Source organism: Polypterus senegalus, chromosome 5 (assembly GCF_016835505.1).
Source record: "Polypterus senegalus isolate Bchr_013 chromosome 5, ASM1683550v1, whole genome shotgun sequence".
In the NCBI taxonomy this organism is placed as follows: Eukaryota; Metazoa; Chordata; class Cladistia; order Polypteriformes; family Polypteridae; genus Polypterus; species Polypterus senegalus.
In genome coordinates this window covers 49,939,924-49,960,815 of record NC_053158.1, presented here as the reverse complement: position 1 = coordinate 49,960,815, position 20,892 = coordinate 49,939,924, and the positions used below count along the sequence as shown (strand labels likewise).

General features: G+C 38.3%; 1 protein-coding gene across 2 annotated transcripts in view; it reads left to right on the top strand.

Moving 5' to 3' along the window:
- arfgef1 (ADP-ribosylation factor guanine nucleotide-exchange factor 1 (brefeldin A-inhibited)) overlaps positions 1 to 20,892 on the top strand; it is a 216,419-nt gene that overhangs the window by 107,267 nt on the left and 88,260 nt on the right. For both annotated transcript variants that reach the window (XM_039754611.1, XM_039754610.1), the window contains exons 3-4: positions 19,215 to 19,371; positions 19,714 to 19,860. In XM_039754611.1, coding sequence (XP_039610545.1) covers positions 19,215 to 19,371; positions 19,714 to 19,860 — 304 coding nt within the window. The remainder of the gene's footprint in view (positions 1 to 19,214; positions 19,372 to 19,713; positions 19,861 to 20,892) is intronic.

The window sequence follows — 20,892 nt, the reverse complement described above, 5'->3', positions numbered from 1 at the left end:
TGGATGAAGTGATGGACAGTATCCTAGGGGCAGAGATTGGTGATTGGAGCAGATTTCAATGGACATATGGGTGAAGGGAACAGAGGAGATGAGGAGGTGATGGGTAGGTATGGTGTCAAGGAGGGGAATGAAGAAGTTCAGATGATACTGGATTTTGCAAAAAGGATGGACATGGCTGTCGTGAATATGAATTTTAAGAGGAGGGAGGAACACAGGGTAACATACAAGAGTGGAGGAAGATGCATACAGGTAGATTATGTCCTATGCATCAGGGTCAGTCTGAAGCAAATTGAGGACTGCTAAGTGGTGGTAGAGGAAAGTGTAATTAGGCAGCATAGGATGGTGGTGTGTAAAATGATATTTAAGATCAAGATGAGGAGCATAGTGAGGGCAGAGCCAAGGATCAAATGGTGGAAGTTGAAAAAGGTGGACTAGAAGGTTGAGTTCAGGGTGGAGGTAAGACATGCACTGGGTGGCAGTGAAGAGTTAACAGACAACTGGGCAACTACAGCAAAAGTAGTAAGGGTGACAGCAAGAAGTGTGCTTAGCATGACATCTGGACAGAGGAAGGAGGAAAAGGAAACCTGCTGGTGGAATGGGGAAGTACAGTAGAGTATACAGAGGAAGAGGTTGGCGAAGAAGTGAGATAGTCGGAGAGATGCAGAAAAGTAGACAAGAGTGCTAGGAGATGAGGCGTAAGGTGGAGAGAGAGGTGGTGAAGGCTTAGGAAAAGTCGTATGATGAGTTGTATGAGAGGTTGGACACTAAGGAGGGAGAGAAGGGCCTGTACCGTTTGGCTGGACAGAGATACCAAGCTGGGAAAGACGTGCAGAAGGTTGGTGATAAGGGAAACAGATGGAAACATACTCGCAAGTGAGGAGAGTGTGCTGAGCAGATGGAAAGAGTACTTTGAGAGGCTGATGAATGAAGAGAATGTGAGAGAGAAGGTTGGATAATATGACGATAGTGAATCAGGAAGTGCAACAGATTTGCAAGAAGGAAGTAAGGACAGCTCTAAAGAGGATGAAGAATGGAAAGGCCAGTTGGTCCAGATGACATACCTGTGGAAGCATGGACATGTTTAGGAGAGATAGCAGTGGAGTTTTTAACCAGATTTTTAAATTGAATTTGGAAAGTGAGGGGATGCCTGAGGAGTGGGGAAGAAGTATACTGGTACAGATGTTTTAAGGATTAGGAGGATGTGTGGCGCTGTATTAACTACAGAGAGGTAAAATTAATGAGCCACAGCATGAAGTTATGAGAAAGAGTAGTGGATGCTTGGTTAAGAAGGGAGGTTATGATTAGTGAGCAGCAGTATGGTTTCTTGCCTGGACAGAGCACCACAGATATTTGCTCTGAGGGTGTTGATTGAGTATAGAGAAGGCCAGAAGGAGTTGCATTGCGTGTTTGTGGACTTGGGAAAGCATATAACAGGAGCCAAGAGAGGAGTAGTGGTATTGTATGAGGAAGTCGGGAATGGCAGAGAAGTATGTAAGAGTCGTACAGGATATGTACGAGGGAAATGTGACAATGGTGAGGTCTGCAGTAGGAGTGATGGATACATTCAACGTGGAGGTGGTATTACATCAGGGATTGGCCCCGTGGACTATGATGTTTGTTGATGACCTTGTGATCTGCAGTTAGAGTAGGGAGCAGGTTGAGCAGACCCTGGAGAGGTGTAGATATGCTCCAGAGAGGAGAAGAATGAAGGTCAGTAGGAACAACTCACATTATGTGTGTGTAAATGAGAGGGATGTCAGTGGAATGGTGAGAATGCAGGGAGTAGAGCTGGCGAAGATGAATTAGTTTAAATACTTGGGATCAACAGTACAGAGTAATGAGGATTGTGGAAGAGAGGTGAAAAAGAGTGAAAGCAGGGTGAAATGGATGGAGAAGAGTGTCAGGAGTAATTTGTGACAGACGCATATGAGCAAAAGAGAAAGGGAAGGTCTACAGGATGGTAGTCAGCTCAGGTTGGATGGCTTGCAGACAACATCAGAGAGGCAAGATTGCGTTGGTTTGGAGATGTGCAGAGGAGAGATGCTGGGTATAGTGTAAAAAGGATGCTAAGGACAGAGCTGCCAGGCAAGAGGAAGAGAGGAAGGCCTAAGAAGTTTTATGGACGTGGTGAGAGAGGACATGCATATGATTAGTGTGACAGATCAAGATGCAGAGGACAGGAGAGGTTAGAAGCATGCGCTGATACAGCACATTGCTGCACCCACCACCTGACAAACCAACTCAGGATCCCAGATTAGGACCTGAATGCAGCCGTGCAATGGGTGACACCTTGGCACACTCTAGTTCAGATAGACTGGAACCAATGTGAGGTTTTGTATGGTGGCTGGAGTGCCAATTCTGCCACCAACCCCCAGGTTTTTTCCCTGCAGATTGTAGGGCCTATGTGCAGGGCTGGATGCAGATTAATTTCATACTCAGGATGGAGCAGTTGCAGGTTAACGAAGTATAGTCACGTTTGCCGTTTACGGGATTCGAACCGGCAACCTTCCTATTGCCACTAGCCCCTAGCCTCAGACCACCCCTCCCACAGAGGACAGGAAGACATGGAAAAAGAAGATGCACTGTATCAACCCTTAATGGGAGCAGCTGAAAGAAGATGAACTGCCAGTTTAGGGCTCTCCTGTAGCTGTGAAGCTAATGTGTTATAATATGTTGTTTTCATAATAAGGTCAGTCATTTTTTTATGTATTCTGTACTGATATTTAGAAAAATGTATTTGTTTTCGTATTTAACACTGATAAATGTTCATTAGTTAACCTGGGGCGGGGAGGATCATTCAAAGTTCATTTTCATGTAAAGGACTTGATTTATACTTTCTACTGTTTTGTGCTTTATTGCAGCTTCCATTTCTGAAATGCATAATGACTGTCAGTTTCTCAGTTTATAGTACATTAAAAGGAAGATAGGCAATAAATTGTATGTTCTTCTCTCCGACAGCACCCAGAACAAAGTATTTGTGAGTAGCAAAAGTAGGTTTAATAAGCCTGCGCATAACATGTTTAGCCTGTCATTAGGGTTCTTTTTTTCTGCAGCAATTTCTACATATTCAACTGTTTGGATTATGGGGAATAATTCATAGTTTGAAGTACGTGTTTATCTGCTGAATCAGGTATAAAATGTCGCTTCTACATTAAATATAATTTGCTTTCAGAATTTATAATTCCTATACTTAGCAGTTTTGACATTCATGTAGCAAAACCTAGATGTATGCTCTAGCTAAAAGAGTAGAGTTGACCTAAGTTAACATGTGGATCCACCGAGTAGTTTATGTTTGAAAAGAAGACTGCTCTATATACAAACCCTGTCATGGTAGATAGTGGCATGCAGAGTTCAGAGACTTTTTCAGTGCTGTTTCAGTAATACATATTCAGATGTATTGAAAATATGGATGTGAATTAGGGCTGTCAATCTAGCCAAAAATAAGGTCTGAATATTCAAATGAAAAATAAGCAAATATATGAATAAATCTGAACTTGCATGTATATTTGTATGTGCTATTTTTAACCCTAGCAGTCCTCAAGCAACTATTATTCAAGTATAAGATCCACCAAAATCCTGAACATCTACACCACAGTCTTTTGTTCAGTCTAATACTGATGGCTGGTTGCAGAGGTCCGTCTTGGGACAGCAAGCCATAAAAGCAGCCCAAAAAGGAGCTGAAATCCACATGATTCACACACACAAGCAGCATACTTCATTACATTATTATTATTTATTTATTTATTTTTACTTTTCTTCCACCACACTTGTGCTTCTGCAAATTATGATTCTTTAGTGTCTGTTGCATGGGTCCTGCTTGGAAAGCACAGTTGGAGTTCTACGGTGCAAACGTATTGTGATGTGCTACCAAACAGACACAGACAGAATAGTTTTAGATCAGGAGAAATGCCAGTTAGTAAGACCGCAACAGAGAGAGAACTCCAAGTAAAGTAATAAAGCGGTCAAGAGGTGGACAGGTCACTGGTGGACTTGTATTATTCTGGAAGTGTCCAAAATTGTTTGGAAGTAACAATGTTCAGAATAAAAAGTCAGTCAACACCTATGGACTCACCTAGAACTTCAGGATTGACACAGTCTCAACTCAGTGTCTGCACAGTTTGTCTACTTTTTTCTCCTTTACAGGTGCAGCAGTATTTTATTAAAAGTAGCCTGAATATTTTTAATTACCCCTCATTGTTTTAAGCATTATATGTCAAACTAACAGCCACCTAAGACAGAGACTATTCACTGTGCTCTTTATATGTGACAGTATTGACCCTGTTAGCCTCTAATACAACATACTTCATCTGACACAGATAAGAAAGCACAGTATTGAAAATAAACAATAGCATTGAGTATACAATAAGTATATACCAGTTCTATAAATACCATATCTACTATATAATAAAACACTGAAGTCTGTGTGTCCAGTCCCTAGGAGCAATCTGATTGGTCAGTTTGACTTTGGTGACATGAAAAAAGAGGATGCACAAGCGTGAAACATACAATGAGGAATAAAGGTGCACACTGAGAGAGTCACCTTCAAAGACAGAGTATAAATCTGAACAGGAGACAAGGAAGACGTCTAGAAAATAATGGGAGTCTGAGAAGCAGACTTTATGTGATTTGTGCTTGTGAAAGGGAGTGCTGGTGAAAAATTTTAAAGATGTATTATATTTAATCATGGTCTTCACTTGCACTGCACTTTAATTACTTTTTACCTTCTCCTTTTTCTGTAAAGGGCTTGTAGTAGTAATTTGTTAGCACTGCAAATTATTTTAGTGGTACAGAGTGCAACCAGAAGTAATTCTGTACTTCAAGTCCATATTAAGTGAAATGCAGTCCTATTAGCTGACTGTGGAGCACATCTCTGTTAAAGCAGCCTATCAAATCCATTCTGATTTTGAATATATTTGGTCCATGCTTTGGAATCTTGCTGGATTTTGTATTTGTGTTTAAATCTCTTGGTGGCACACTTCTAATATTTTTTAATTAAAATACAATAGTTTGCATCTTACAAAGTTAGATACACTTTTTGTCTAATTGCGTCTTCCCAGTGATCTTCCATTCCATTGTCTATGCACTTGCAACCTGTACTTGAAAAGGTCCAACATCAACTTTGCTCTCCAACTCTTTGTACAAAGACACCCTAAAGACTTCTTCATACAAGCCTGAACAGCTCTTGATAAATAATTAATGATAATTTACCGGATGTTTTTTAAAAGCATAGCCTTTGCCAACAAGAACTAGTTCTAAGTGAGTTGAAGGGAGTGTCCAGTTTTTCAGACAAATCCAAGTAAGTGGAGGAGTTTAGCATGATGCTTCAGGTTTGCTGGATGAAGCTGTCTGCTGGCATATCGATAGATAGAGAGATAGGTTGATGGTGAAAAGAAATGCAATAATATAGCTTGTGTACTTTCACAAATGCTTATGAGTTTTGTTTAGCAATCTGAAAAATGGATGCATATGTTAAAGTTTCTGTCACAACCAGACAAAGACTATCTAATTCATGTGCATTCCACAATGTCTCAGATGTCAACAGAAGTAAAGGAGAGGACCATTGGCTTGTTATGGATTAAGGTGCTCCACTATGTCTTGACTGCAGGCAGGGTTTCAGCATACCAACTGAGCAGATGATTGTGCAAAATCTTGTTTAACTTCAACTTGCTCTACCAGAGCAGGACCAACACATCTGACTTCTCCATCTAAGGATTTTTTTCCACATTCACCACACATACTGCTGCTGCATCTTCCAGCAGAAAAAATTTGCCAGGATCAGTTACAGGACAGCAAGAGACAGGCTCTGCATTGCTGGTACTAGAGCAAGGTAACCTGTCAGTAGCTCTCATTTCACACCTTCAACACAACATAACCCAAATCTTCAGTAGGACAGTGCAAGGTGGTAAACAACTGCTGTGGTCACAACTGTTCTAAGGAATTAATGCTGATGCACAGGTGCTGCCTCTGCTTGCCTTCACTGCTGACCATAAATTCACATAACACTTTTGGACACACTGGATCACAAAATGTGGAGACATGACTTTCCACCTGCCAGTGCCCAGCAGCATTTTCAGGCCAGTCTGTAGGAATAGGATAAGATGCCATAGCTGCAGGTTCAGTGACTAAGTTGTAAACAAGATACCGATACTTATATTCTCATGTGTTTCTTGGTATTACAACAACCGTTTATGTTAAAATCAAACAGCAAGTGCTACAGTCATTTTCAGTATATATATAGTGTGAATAAGGTGCTATATAAGGCGCCGACCCGGCACAGATTCACACAGAGGCACGTATAAATTGAACAGATATCTTTTTATTTTCTCTTCAGCCATGGGGCACGTCTTCCCCGTGTCCCACAGGCCCAACACAATCCCAAACACTTAAACACAGTCCAAACACTCTTCCCCTGTGGGGCACGTCTTCCCCGTGAACCCCACAGGTATAACACAGTCCCAAAGCACCTTACTTTAAACACAGCAATCCTTCCGCTGGCACCATCACTCCTCTCAGGCAACCTCGCATAATGCGAATACAGAGGAAATTGAAACTATACACTGGGCAAGAAATAGCATTTATTTTTAAATTATTCTATCACCTTTCATTTAAAGATACTGTGGCTAGTAGTAAATAAACAGCACACAGGTTAAAAATATATATTAGATGGAAACATGCATTATGATCCACTGAGTAAAGATACAGATGTGAGCAACTGAGTTGCAAAATGGTGAATAACAGTAAATCTATACTAATAAAAGGCAAAGCCCTCACTCACTCACTCACTCACTCACTCACTGACTCATCACTAATTCTCCAACTTCCCGTGTGGGTGGAAGGCTGAAATTTGGCAGGTTCATTCCTTACAGCTTCCTTACAAAAGTTGGGCAGGTTTTATATCGAAATTCTACGCGTAATGGTCATAACTGGAAGCAGTTTTCTCCATTTACTGTAATGGAGATGAGCTTCAACGCCGTGGGGGCGGAGTTTCGTGTGACATCATCACGCCTCACACGTAATCACGCAGTACATAGAAAACCAGGAAGACCTCAAAAAAGCGCTGAAGAAAACATGCATTATATAATTGAGAAGGCAGCGAAACAATAAGAAGCGAGCGAGTGACATATACAACCATATTCATGAGTTCTGCTACTTCGGAAACAAAGCACGATGTAAACCTACACTTTAAATTAAGTTCATAGACAGGCTGCGCTGGCGCTTGTAATTTAGTGCCTGCCCATATAAGGCCGTCCGTCAGCGGCAATCCAATAGCAAACTGCCACGGGTAAATATTCACGGGTGAAGGACTGTGCTTATGGAGAGGAAGATGAGATGGTCAGGGTGGTGTTTGACACAAACTCAGCGAAACTGCGAGAGAAAGTTTTAAGTGCCAGGACTAAGGTAACATTAAATACAGCCATGGACATAGCACGAGATGGCACCAGCACAGCTGGGAACCTTCGATGCATGTACACCGAGTGGCTCACGTGAACTGACGCAGTGCACAGATAAAAGCAACAGTTCCAAAGAGCTGAACAAAACCGAATTACACAATTGAAAAGGCAGCAAAAATATGAAGCGTCTCATACATACAAGCATATTCATAAATCCAGCTACTGCGGAAACAAAGCACACGTTGGAAAAAGTCAATGTCCCGCTAAAGGAAGACAGTGTAAAAAAAACCCGTGCATGCAGTGTGTCAGGTCTCAGATAAAGAAGAAGACGAGCTGTTTATTGATGCAGTAAGAAACGAATCGATGAATGAAACCTGTCATCTTTACAACGATTGACAAACACGGAATGTAACTTGAACACAACACATCCTACAAATACGAACCTGATTGAAAGAAATAATGATAATCAAATCCTTGATGACAGCAACACTCAGTAACACTCACAAAACAAATACTGTATATTGACAGTCATGTTACGTTATTTTTAAAATGTTCCCTTTTCTTTTCTAGCTTTTTAACACACTACTTCTCGCTGCGATACGGGTATATATATATATATGTATATATATATAACCCGATCTACATACTCGAATAATGGATACTTTATTCGCCATCAATGATTGTTTTGGTAAAGCCATACTCAGTGTATTCATTAGATGAGCGGTAAAAAGTAAGGCGAGGGAGGATGACTTATTGAGGCATGCAGGCTGTAGTCTTGCGTAAACTCTATCTGAATTGCGCGATCACATTTGAAAAAATATATCTTTTCAAGTTCTATTTAGTCCATATGTGTCAAACTCAAGGGCGCGGGCCACATCCGCCCGGCGTAATTATATCCGCCCGAGATCATTTTATATACTGTATTATTGTTATTAAAGCCCGGGTATATGAAGCGCTGGTAACACAATAAACTACAGATCCCATAATGCAGCGCTTCAGCTGCCTTGCCAACACTTACGCGTTAATCAAGTCTACCTTATGATGCTGCAAGTTATTGCGAAGCTAGCTCACACGATGCTGAAGAGAAAAGTTGATTCTGAAAATAGAGCCTTTAAAACCGATGGGAGGCTGAGTATATGTTTACTGAACCCGTGTGTCTCATTTGTGGAGCTAATGTGGCTGTAATTACAGAATTTAATCTAAGACGGCACTATAAAACAAAACATCAGGGTAACCTGAAAGACCTGAATGCAATGCAGAAGATACAGAAAGCAGAAGAATTAAATAAGAATCTGACACTTCAGCGGACGTTTTACCGTGCACAATCACAAAGTGATTTCAATTGAAGCTGCTTTTATGGGAGACACAACCACTTGCCCCACTTTCCCTGTTGCCAAGTAATGTTAAACCAAGTCGTCACTACGGTGTTCCCAAACACGCACTTTGCTGATAAACTGAGCGCACTGAGTTTGCACGGCGCTTTGGTGACTTTGAAGAACAAAAAGTCCGTCTACATGCGGCTCGAACCTTGTGCATGTTTGGTAGCACATATCTGTGTGAGAAGCTCTTCTCAGTGATAAAGACTAACAAAACAGCACACAGGAGTCGCCTCACTGATGAGCACCTGCAATCCATCCTGAGAATCTCCACAACACAGAACCTCACACCAAACAGAAACGAACCTGTTGCCAAAAAGATGCCAGGCGTCCAGCTCTAAAATGACATAAGAGCAAAGACAACTGAATGATTTGATTTGTTATTGCTGAAAGGAACACATTTTATTTATATTTCCAGGTTTTGTTATGCAGCATGTTCATATTTGAATTTGTATAATTTTGACAGGATATATTTTTATGGAGAGCAAAATCTTTTGGGATATTTAAAATCTAAGTTTATTTTTTTATAAAATTACATAAGAGTAAAGAAATTTGAATGTTTGTTCTTTTAATGTTTACTTTATTTCTAACTTGTATAATTTAGACAGGATATATTTTTATGGAGAGCAAAATATTATAAGTTGTTTAAGGTTTGAGTTGATTTATTCAGGAATAATATTCCTGTCTGTTTTACCATTCCTACCAAAGATATTTCTGTCGACTAAATAAAAATTCCTTCTATTTAAAATTTAAATAGAACTTGAACAAATACGATAGTTCATAATATCCACGCAGACTTGCACGTAAGAGCGGATGTCATCCGTTTTAACAAACAGCGTATTGCACTGAACTGAAATAGCTGTGTGTGTATATATGTAGATATGTATGTATATGTATATATATGTTTATATATGTGTGTGTATGTATATATATATATATATATATGTGTGTATGTATGTATGTGTGTATGTATATATGTATATATATGTGTGTGTATATATATATATATATATATATATATATATATATATATATATATATATATATATATATATATATATATATATATGACAACAACACTCATCACTCACAACATTGACAATCATGTTTACGTTATTTTCAAAATGTTTCCTTTTCTTTTTCATTGCTTCTTTAACACACTACTTCTCCGCTGCGAAGCGCGGGTATTTTGCTAGTACTTTATGTAGTGCAGTTACTTTACCAGATCAGGTCAAGTAGAAAACTGCAATACAGTAGCTTCATGGTTCAAGGTAAAAACTGTTCTACATTCTAATGGTATAACACTAAATGCTGTGATATGGATTGCTGAGTACTCCAGTGTCTGCTACTGAGGTGTTTGAGATGTTTTCCTTTGGTATCTTGTATCATAAACTAGCCAACCCGCGGCGTACCATACGCCGCATAATCAGGCCGGTTTTTTAATAATTTTTAAGTACAGGGAGAAAATGTAACATTTGCAAAATCGGTAATGTAATAAATCAGCAAGAAAAGCAACATTGTAACAATGCACGGAACGAACCAACACACAATCGTCCGTGCGGCGTAGCGAGGTGGGAAGGGGGTGTGTACAAAGTGCAGGAGCATCTAAGAAGACACATGTTTGTTGCGGATGCGAATTGCTGTATGTAGCATGTACAACACTTTGCTATGCTGCACGCGGTCGTGCATCGTAACCGAAAACTCGTTTTTTAAAGACTGCTCACTTCATTGTGTTTTAACCTCAGTTGTAAAGGAATGTTTTAATGATCCCATGGGATCCCTCTCGCAAACAGTTTTACACGCTGCATATAGCGATTAACCTCTGCAAGAAACATGCCTCTATTAACAGTCAACGTGTGGGAGGGGGTGTGTACAAAGGGTAGGGACGAAAACGGTGGGAGCGTATGAGTTGCACTTAGTGGCAATTCCACGGTTTGCAGCCCGAATGGGGTTCAACGGCTTACCCACGCCTAGACACATGCTCAATCTCATGCATAATTATTTATTGAATGGTAAACAGTTCTAGAAAGACACAGTTGTCTAAAACAGGTTAGTGTGAGAATACAACAGTAAGTGAATGAAAAGATGGAACTCTGGAGAGAGCAAAATACTACACAATAGTGAACCCGCGGCATAACAAACGCCACATAATTATTTATTGATGGTTGAACACTTCTGGAAAGACACAGGGACACCCCTCGCAAACTGTTCTACACGCCGCATACAGCGAATCACATCCGCGACATGATTTTTCCTAGATGGTCCTGTCGCGTCCACCCTCGCACTTGAAGCATACACACTGCCTGCTCATGTGCCCGGTCGCAAGCCGTGTCCAGCCTCGTTCTTGAAGCATACACACCACCTGGTCATGTGTCCGCTCGCAAGAGAAACTCACGGAGAGCCGCCAACCAGCTGCCTGTGAGTGTGCCTCTGTCTGTCTCTGGCGCGGCTTTCTCTTGCACTGCCTCTGTGTGAACCGGTCAGGCACAGAGAAGGTCAGCTGCTGACAGAGCGTCTCGACTGTTGCAGGGCCTGCATTGGTGAAGCAGGTGAGACAGTAATGAAACGGAGGCACAGGGCTTATTGGTTTTTAAAGACTGATTCCTTCATTGTGGTTTAACCTCAGTTTTAAAGGATTGTTTTAAGGATCCCATGGGATACCCCTCGCAAACCGTTTCACACGCTGCATATGGCGATTCACCTCCGCGAGAAACATGCCTCTATGAACAGTCAACGTAGCTCGGAGGTACATGACATTAACCTGACCTGCACTGCATGTGGCCTCTACGACAGACGAACATAAATGACGCGATTTTTTCTGTGTCGTCGCGTCCGAGTTGGTGGGCGTGGCTCTGCGAGTTGTCGTCGTATCCAATGGTCTTGGAGTTGGTGGGCGTGGCTCCTTCCTGCGTGCGCCATAGGTGTTTCACTTGTCGGGCTTAGTGAATCCACGCCCCTTCCGGCGTGCTTTTCATGGTTGTCTTGCCTTAGTGAATTATATATATAGATGTTGTGTGTAGATAGGAGTGTGGCCCTAGTGATGTAGCTGGTCATTTTCACCTCCTAAGTCAAGGCCTAGTGTTCTGCCAGTGTACGTACTTGACCTATATAAGACTTTTATGCGGTTAGTTAGTTTGTGTAAATTCCATTGTATATCTGTATAAAACTGCTCAAGATTCAGAGATGGTCTTATACCAGAGCCTCTTCAACTAGTGAAGAATTTTCTGATTTTTTTTTTTTAAGAAAGAAAGATGCTGCTTCAGAAAGTGGTAAAACAATGGGATAAGCATGTTCGAAGTGAGGGGGAGTATTTTGAAGAGGATTGATGGCAATGTGTCTTTTACTGTAATTTTTTTTTATTATTTAAACATTCACCATATTTTTTGATCACACCGCTGACTTCTCCTGAATAATCCAGTGGCTGAAACTCTTCAGTGTTACTGTATCAGAGAGAGGATGTGCAACATTTTTCATAATGGCACTCAGTTTTGTTCTAATTCTTTCTTTTGCTACTACTTCCATCGGGGATAGAGTGCATTCCATAATTGAGCCTACCCTTTTAATTAGCTTGTTGATTCGACAAGCCTTTCTTAAAGTAATGTTACCAGCCCAGTGCATCACAGCATAGAAAATTATACTAACCATCACTAAGCTGTAGAAGATTTGAAGGATATACGCATCAGTTGTGTGTAAAAATTCCAGGAGAAAAATCCCTGAGATTGTTATTGCTCTCTTGTTTTTTTTTTCTTCCTGAAAGCACTATGAAAAGGTTTTGTGGATCAGAGAAGATCAATATTTCTCAGCCTATCAATAACCAAATATTTTATTGAAACAGATCTTGCATGATGGACACACAGGTGCAAATGGGATCAAATCATTTTTCTTTGGCTGCTGGTTGAGGAAAAAATAAAAGAAGGGTTTTGAATTTTAGAAGGCATCAGTTTAAGTTAAGCCAAGAAAAAGTATGTTTCATTAGCAGCATTAATTGGTTATTAACTAATAAAAGTGGCTGGAATAAAATTTGAAGCTACTATAGCTCTCTAGGTTTTGACTTTGACACCCAACCTCTAGATTGAATTTGGTACCCTGGGTGAAAGTTAGCTGCCAAAAGCATTTGCTGTCAATCACATTGATTAATAACATGCCCACTTTGATTGGCAACATGATTGGTAACCGGTCATTAGTTTTTTCTTCCTACTGCTGCTCATGTGACAAGCTTAATTCACTTCCTAAACCGGTAATACAAACCCAAAGTGAAAACAAAATGACCAGTAATTCAGATTATCCCATAAGTGACATACAGGCATGGTTAGTGTAGTTATCTGACTGCTGACAAACTACAAACATTTTTATGGTACGAGTTAAGTAGGCAAAAGTGTGTTTTGCAATACAATGCTTCACTGCAGCAGTTTTCTCCTTCCACGTCCTGCTTGTCAGCTCATGTATTATGCAATGGAACAGTTAACATTTCGTGGAATTTTGCTTATTGAAACTTATTTTGATATAGGGGTGAGAGCATGTTGCAGGTGCTGCATGTACCTAGATGTTGTCTTCATAAGCAGTAATGTGTTTTATCCTTAGATTTTGTAATGCTCACACCTTCATCTCAGGTAAACTCAAAATATTGCTAAACAGTAGAACTAATACTAATACTAAAACTCTTTCTTTTGTGATCCTCACTTTTTTTTTTTTTTCTTATGCTCATTACCACCACCAAGTAAAACGGGAGGAGTTGACATAGTCACAAAAACTAGTTGATTGTGAAAAATACTGAACATCACAAAATTGGTTTTTGCATATTAATTTTTCTTAAATATCAAATCAAAACTTTGATATATTGCCCAGTACTTGAATGCTTAGAGTCCTGCACCTACCAAAAACTACTGCCTATAGTTAGGAAATGCTTGTCTTTTTGAGTGGATATAAGTAAAATTATAATATAGTCTGAGTCACTACAAAAAATGTTCAACATTCACTTCTCAACAGTACATATCAAATTATAGAAAACATTAGTTAGCTAGTGGTTTTGGTACCAGAAATTTACAAAAATGCAACCTAATAGTTCTTTCTTGAAGTTAGCTTTTAATTGTATGTTACTTATGTCCATGATAGCAATAATGGTGTTATAAGGCTGCAATTTAGCATGTTTAGCCTGAGGGAAGGACAAGATTTCAACAGTTAGCCTCCCCCAAACGTTGTGTGATAGATTGAGTAAACATTGTTATTACTGGAAATATGGTGTAAAAACTACTTGAATGTGCTTATTATGCTGAATCCATAGCTATTTTAGTGAATCTTCCCAGGGGACTTTTGAATCAATTGAATGGACAAGTATGTGAAACGGCTGACGAGTTGACTTTAACAGAACTCTGCCGTATTCCACACATGGTATACAAATATTTCTGATAGCAATGCTCTGATTGATTTGCCACCAATCTAAACTTAGTGATTTTCACTACAAAAGACTCAATAGTGTAATACAAATTGTGTTTAGAACAGTAGCTCACATTTTCAATTGGCAAAAGAAGTGATAAAGAAGAATTGATAAAGCAGATGAAAGATCAGCAAGGGCTGGTCTTAAATGAGCATAATAGCATCAAGAATAGATGGAAAATGTACTTTTTAAAGCTTTTGAATGAAGAAAATCCAGGAGTAGTATTTGGAGATGGAGTCCCAAATGAAGGTCTAGTACCAAGAATTAGGAGGGAGAAAGTTGGCACTGAAAAGAATGATAAATGGAAAGGCAGCAGGACAGGATGAAATACCAACAGACATGTGGAAGGGTTTAGGAGAACAAAAAGAAAGAGACAAATATATGGGACATTGGGTATAGATTTATGGTACTTGTAAAAATGAGCTTTTTTCAGTTTTATTCTCTCAATCACAATCACGCTCTAACACACCCCCCGCCTCTCCTGATCTGACTCTAAGTAACAGCGCCAGCGTAAATTCACACCCGATCTGACGCTGTTCGTTTTCAAATAATATTGCATTAGTGAGATGATGTTTTCTGATTGGTACTATTCAGGTCATAAAATGATTTCTTCAAAATGTCACATATATCGTCTCTTTCTTTCAGGTGTATAATAGAAACCATAGCATAGAGAGGAAGGACTGTCCTTGCGTGTGTGAGAACTGTTAGCATTTGAATTTGATGATTGCGTATAGCGCTGAATTGACCTGATAAAAGGTTATAAAAATGAATAATTTCAAATATCATATATACCTACATCTGTTTTTTTTGACATCATAAACCATAAGGTGCATACTAATTCTGCTTGAGCAGGAACACTCAATAAAACTGAATAAAAAATAAATAAATAAAGTGACGGTGGGATACGAAGAAGGGGCAGATTCACCAGCGTTTGTGTGTCAGCTTTTATCCCTCCAGATCAGAGAATGTCCAGTTCCATTGCCTAAAAAAACACTACTCACTTCTACAGTTATTCCCAGTTTCAAATAAAAACTAACAGTGTCAGATCCCTAGGGTGGTAGTTTGTATCGTGACTGAGAGAATAAAAGTGGGGAAAAAAAACCAATAATTTTTATAAGTACAGTACTATAAATGTACACGGTCTATTACAGACGCAAACCAAATGTATGTGTGCACTGTATAATATTAACAATAAGAGCAGCTCAGTACTGAAAACGGCAAATATAGGAGGCAGTCGGGATCAAACCGGGGACTCATGATTACAAGTCAGCAAATCTTACCGCTACACCACGGAAGCTGTTGTATCGTCCTTGAACCTTTTGTGAAAGTGCTTATTTAATTTTTGAACTTCAGGCTTCACACATTCTATAGTTTATGCCTACATTGTGTAACATTTATTACTAAAATATGAAAAAGTTTCTGTTTTAACAATGTGTTTACACAGATTACTGTAGAAATGGAACACACATGAAATGCATGTGTTCCAAATAATGATCTATTATTTCCACTCTAAAGTCCAGCAGTTCACTCCCACATAATCAAACAAGGCATGAGCTGGGAGAACTTTGTGAAAGTTCTGCAATGTTGGGGGGATGGAATAGCAGGCTGCTTGTCTTAATCGGCACATTTACAGGACAGAAGACGCTGACAGAGAGGTGCGAACGGATTTAAGGTGGGCCGGATTTATGAGTTTTATCATAGGCTCTGGTAATTCTAGGGTCAATGATGATCAGGATTCAGAAGTTATCCTGCCAGGAGAGCTTTTAAAAAGAGTGGATACATTTAAATATCTAAGAGTAGTGTTAGACCAGATGGTTAACTAAATGCTGAGATAACCTACAGAGTGCAATTGGAAGGAGATATCAGCAGTATGTGATCATATAATTAAGGTGAAGGTTAAAGCTGAAGTTTTTAAGACAATGGTAAGACCAGCAATGATGTATGGAGCTGAGACAGGAGCAGTAAAGGGAGCACAGGAGAAGACATTAGATGTGGCAGAAATTAGATTGTTAAGATGGATTTGTGGAGTTACAAAAAGGACAGAATACAAAATGAGACAGTCAGAGATAAAACAAAAGTGGGAGAGATATCTAAGAATGCACACCAAAGGAGGTTGAAGTGGTATTGCCATGTGATGAGGAGAAACAATAAATATGTGGGCAAAAGAGTGATCAAAATGGAAGTACAGTGAAGAGAAAGCGAGAGAGGCCAAAGCTGAACTGGATGGATAAAGTAAGAGAAGGTCTGAAGGAAAGGGGCTTGATTGGTGAGGAGGTGCAGGACTGCTGCTGTTTGGAGAAGGTTGATCAAGCACATCAACCCCACATAGAAGTGGGAAAAGAGGAAGAACAGGAAGAAAGAAGAATTAGAAATTGCTGATTAGTAAACAATAGGCTTCTTAGTTAAATAGGCTTATTAGTTTCTATTTTACTTGTAAACTTGTTAAGCATGTTGGCCTTGTATCTTCTTGATATACATCTTAAGAATAATTCATAGATTTGTAGCTTTTTTAAAGGTTTGTAATGTGTTTATCATTTGTTTGTGTGTGTCATACAGTATACGTTTTGGAAAGAAACAAGTACTGCATGATTAGAATTGTATCCTATATTTATAATTGCACCTCAAGAATTAGGAATGTCTAGTTAGTACACTAAAGAAAAAAATACACACCTACTGTATATAAATATAGTAAATGAAATATTCCTCAGATTCCTTTTTCTTAGTTTATTACTCCATTATCTTTAATTTGAAAGAATATATTCTGGTCGTTCTCTCTTCAAATGTCTGCCTGGCTGCTATCTGTTTACATAAAGTTCTGGTAGCAACAGCATATGCACTTCCTCAGGTGACATAATACCCCGAATAAAGGAACACTACAACAAAGTTACTATAAAGCACTGAAAAACAGATAATGAAAAAATAATTTTTTTGAGAGGCCAATTTATCAATCACCAATTGAGCCATCTGGGGTAAAAAATCATTGATTGGTTAGGGTGTGCATATCAACTAGAGCATCACTTCCTTTTATTTTGCATGTGGATGCAATTAAACTGGTTGTTTTATTGAGAAATTTGTGTCCCCTACTTTATGTGCTGTCTGTGTTAACATATCTTTATGTCAGTCTGATAGGAAAATTCTTATTATACATTGTTGGTGTACATACTACACTACTGTGACATTACTTAATTCAATAAAGTTAACGGCTCTAACGGGAGGTTTTTATGTACTTCAAATGTAGGCATGAGGTCTATATGTTGCATTTATGTGAAGTTGATTTTTATAAATTGTTTCAGTACTAAATTGAAATGCTGCTTAGGGCTCTCCAGAAGCTAAGTCCAGCCCTGGTTCCTGCACTACATTTATTATATAATTCCTTTTTATTAGTATTAGACCTGGACACCCCATTGATACCTTCAGCAGACAAAAGCAATAGCTTAATAAAGATGAATTCCAGTGGGAGAATGCGAGAAGGTCAGCTAAGAAAAAATACAGTTAGAGGCGATTTTATTTTTGCAGCCAGTGTTCCTAGAGTAATCTTTGCTGTATATTATAGAAGTGAGAGGTAGTGCAGAAAGGTCCAGTAAAAGGAAGATATTGGGAAGAAACACAATATTTATAGTAATAGTAGTAGTGAAACATTTGAATTCTGATGGTAGGTGGCAGTCCCAAGACGTGCATAGAATAGATGCTTGGAACATTAATAAGGCAGAAGTGACAAGATGGTATTCCAAGTCAAAGCAGTGGCACATTGTATACATCAAGAATGGTATAGATGGTGCTATACCTTAAGTTGGCTATATTCATGTATTGAATTTTTGAAGACCAATATAACATTTTTCATTTTAAACTGTTCACCACAAAACAAATTCTTTCTTATTGTCATGTAAACTGCCATCTATTTTTTTGAGCTCTTATTTTATTTTTTTTTTATTTAGATTTATGCACCATCATCTGTTTTATTTCATATTATTTCTGTACATACTTCTCTGCACCCACCTATCCCCCAAGCCATGGTGGAAGATCAATTTTTTACTTTGCTCTGGCAGTGTATGTGACGATAAAGATATAGAAGAAGGTTTAAAGAAGTAGGATATTTATCTCCAATTTGTAAGATATATTTGTTAAAGTCTGGGGTATGTCTGATGTTTTCAGCATGAGCCAATATGTTTTTTTTCAACCTTATGCCATATAATAAAGGCATTTTGAATTAGATCTCTCGTAATTCCCTCAAGGTGAGGGAAGAGAGTGGTGGGCACCAAAAAATAGCAAATCAGTCATAGGAATAAATGCCCAGTGGAATAATTCCAAGTCTTGGCATTGCATTCTAGCTTCATTTTCAAATATTTAGTAAGACACTTTCCAGTATCTCCAGAAAAAGGTACAGAAGAGGAATGAATAAAATTTGCCTAGTGTTTACCTAGCTGGTATAGTGAAAGCGGGGAACTTAGAAAATTAAGCTGAGTACATTACACTATATATTTTAACAGTTAACCAATCTAAAATGAAAGGTCAATCGGAGAGATGATTAGATGGTTAGGGAGTCCTTAACTTTATTTAAAATCGGTCAATAATTGACTGTAATAACATATACAGTTATCATAAGTTTGGCCATATTATAGTACATAATCTGTTGACATTTTAAGTAAGAAAATAGTAAATATAACTTCAACAGCTGTGATTTATATGATGAACCAATAAGAATAGTTTTTCTGTCAGAACCGACATTGTATTTAGTTAATTATCTTTGATAGAGTATAAATGTTTAATTTTGTAATTGTTTTAAATATGTATGTGAAGATGTTTTGAGTTGGGGGCTGGTGTTTCCTGTACTGTTGCTAGTCTGTTCATATTCACTTCAGAGATTCTTTTTTAGGTTGTACAGAAAGGTATTGAAAACACTTAACTTATTTTAATATCTATTTTATGTAATAATTACATGAAGTGTGAAAATTTTATAGTTATATTGTGTAATTTGGACTTTGTAAACTGAACATTTTTTCTTATTTTATTTAGCCCTCCTCCAGGTGAAACCAAAGTTGGTTCTGGTACTCTGCCGCCTGTGAAATCAAAAGCAAACTTTATTGAAGCTGACAAGTACTTCCTGCCTTTTGAATTAGCATGTCAGTCCAAGTGCCCTCGGATAGTCAATACATCCTTAGACTGTTTGCAGGTAAATTTTAATTTAAATGATTTTTGCATGAGAAATGGCAAAATCCAGGATTTGTTTTGTAATTGCACATCCTTTATGCTATTAATGATTTTTTTAACTTTCTATTTAACATCTGACTGTATAGTTATATTTGTATTTTCTTTGACTAAACTTACACTGTGTCTGATGAAGATAAGAAATGTGCTCAATTTGTAAACAACATTTTGTGCTATGTTTTGGAAAATAAAGGTTAGGATCTTAATTCATACATCAATGGCTTTGCCTAATTTTATTGAAAAAGTTATTACTCATTCTTTGCCATTCTTTGTTAAATTCTTATTTTTGTATATTCTTGTGTTCCAGAAATTGATTGCTTATGGACACCTCACTGGAAGTGCGCCAGACAGCACTGCGCCAGGAAAAAAATTAATTGATAGAATAATTGAAACAATATGTGGATGTTTTCAAGGCCCACAGACCGATGAAGGGGTGCAGCTTCAGATCATAAAGGTCTGGCAACCATATATGTTATAGATACGTTTTTTTTTAACCTTTTGCCTACCTCAGTTTTTGTTGCTTTATTTAACAAAAGAATAAAATTATTATAAGATGTATGCTGTACCATACATAATCTTTTCCATATGTAAGGGGCTTTAATGGACAGAGCATATCGCATACATAAATAATTTCCATTTTTCCTCTTTGAAATTTCTTAACAGCTCTTGGCATAAAGTGCAGCCAGTTTTTCTGTTTGGCAATTCTGGTGATCTGCATCTAATCACCACTTTAATTGAACACTTAGATTAAAAAAAACTCTGTTTTTGTGATACTTGGTTTTGGTTTTGTCTTTTAAACTTTCACAGATTTCTGTTTGATTGATTACTGGTCAACTTTTGTTTGTTTAGCTTGTGTCAAAACAAATCTTTATAAAAATGTTACAAGATAGATGTAGATTTTTCATTGATTAGTCATTGATGTAAGTTATAAACTACCTTTCAAAAATATTAGAACACCTGAGTTTTTTCAGTTTTAATGGACATGCATGTAGTTTAATGTCTTAATGTTTCATGAAATCAAGGCATACAAGAAATAAACAATAGCAAATAAAATAAGTCAAGGAATCATTAAGTGTATAAAACTTTATTCAAATTTTTGATTGATCAAAGTAGCTACCTTTTGCTGATATAACAGCCAAACACATGTTGCATTCTTTCTTTAACGGAAATGAAACAGTGATCAGAAAGATCTTCCAAACACTGTTGCAGAATTCACACAAATGTGTTGTACTTGTTGACTGCTTTCCTTTCACCATTCTGTTCAGTTCATCCCAAGCTAACTCAGTGTTGCTTTAAGTCTGCAGACTGTGCTGGCCATTCAGTGTTTTGAAGTGTGCCGCCTTGTTCTTTTCTTTTAATGTAGTTCTGACATAGCCTGAAGGTATGTTGTGGGTTATTGTCTTGCTGTAGGATGAAACCATGACCTACTAGATGCAGACCTAAAAGTGTTACATGGTCACTCTGTGCAAGTTTCCATCTCTGCCTC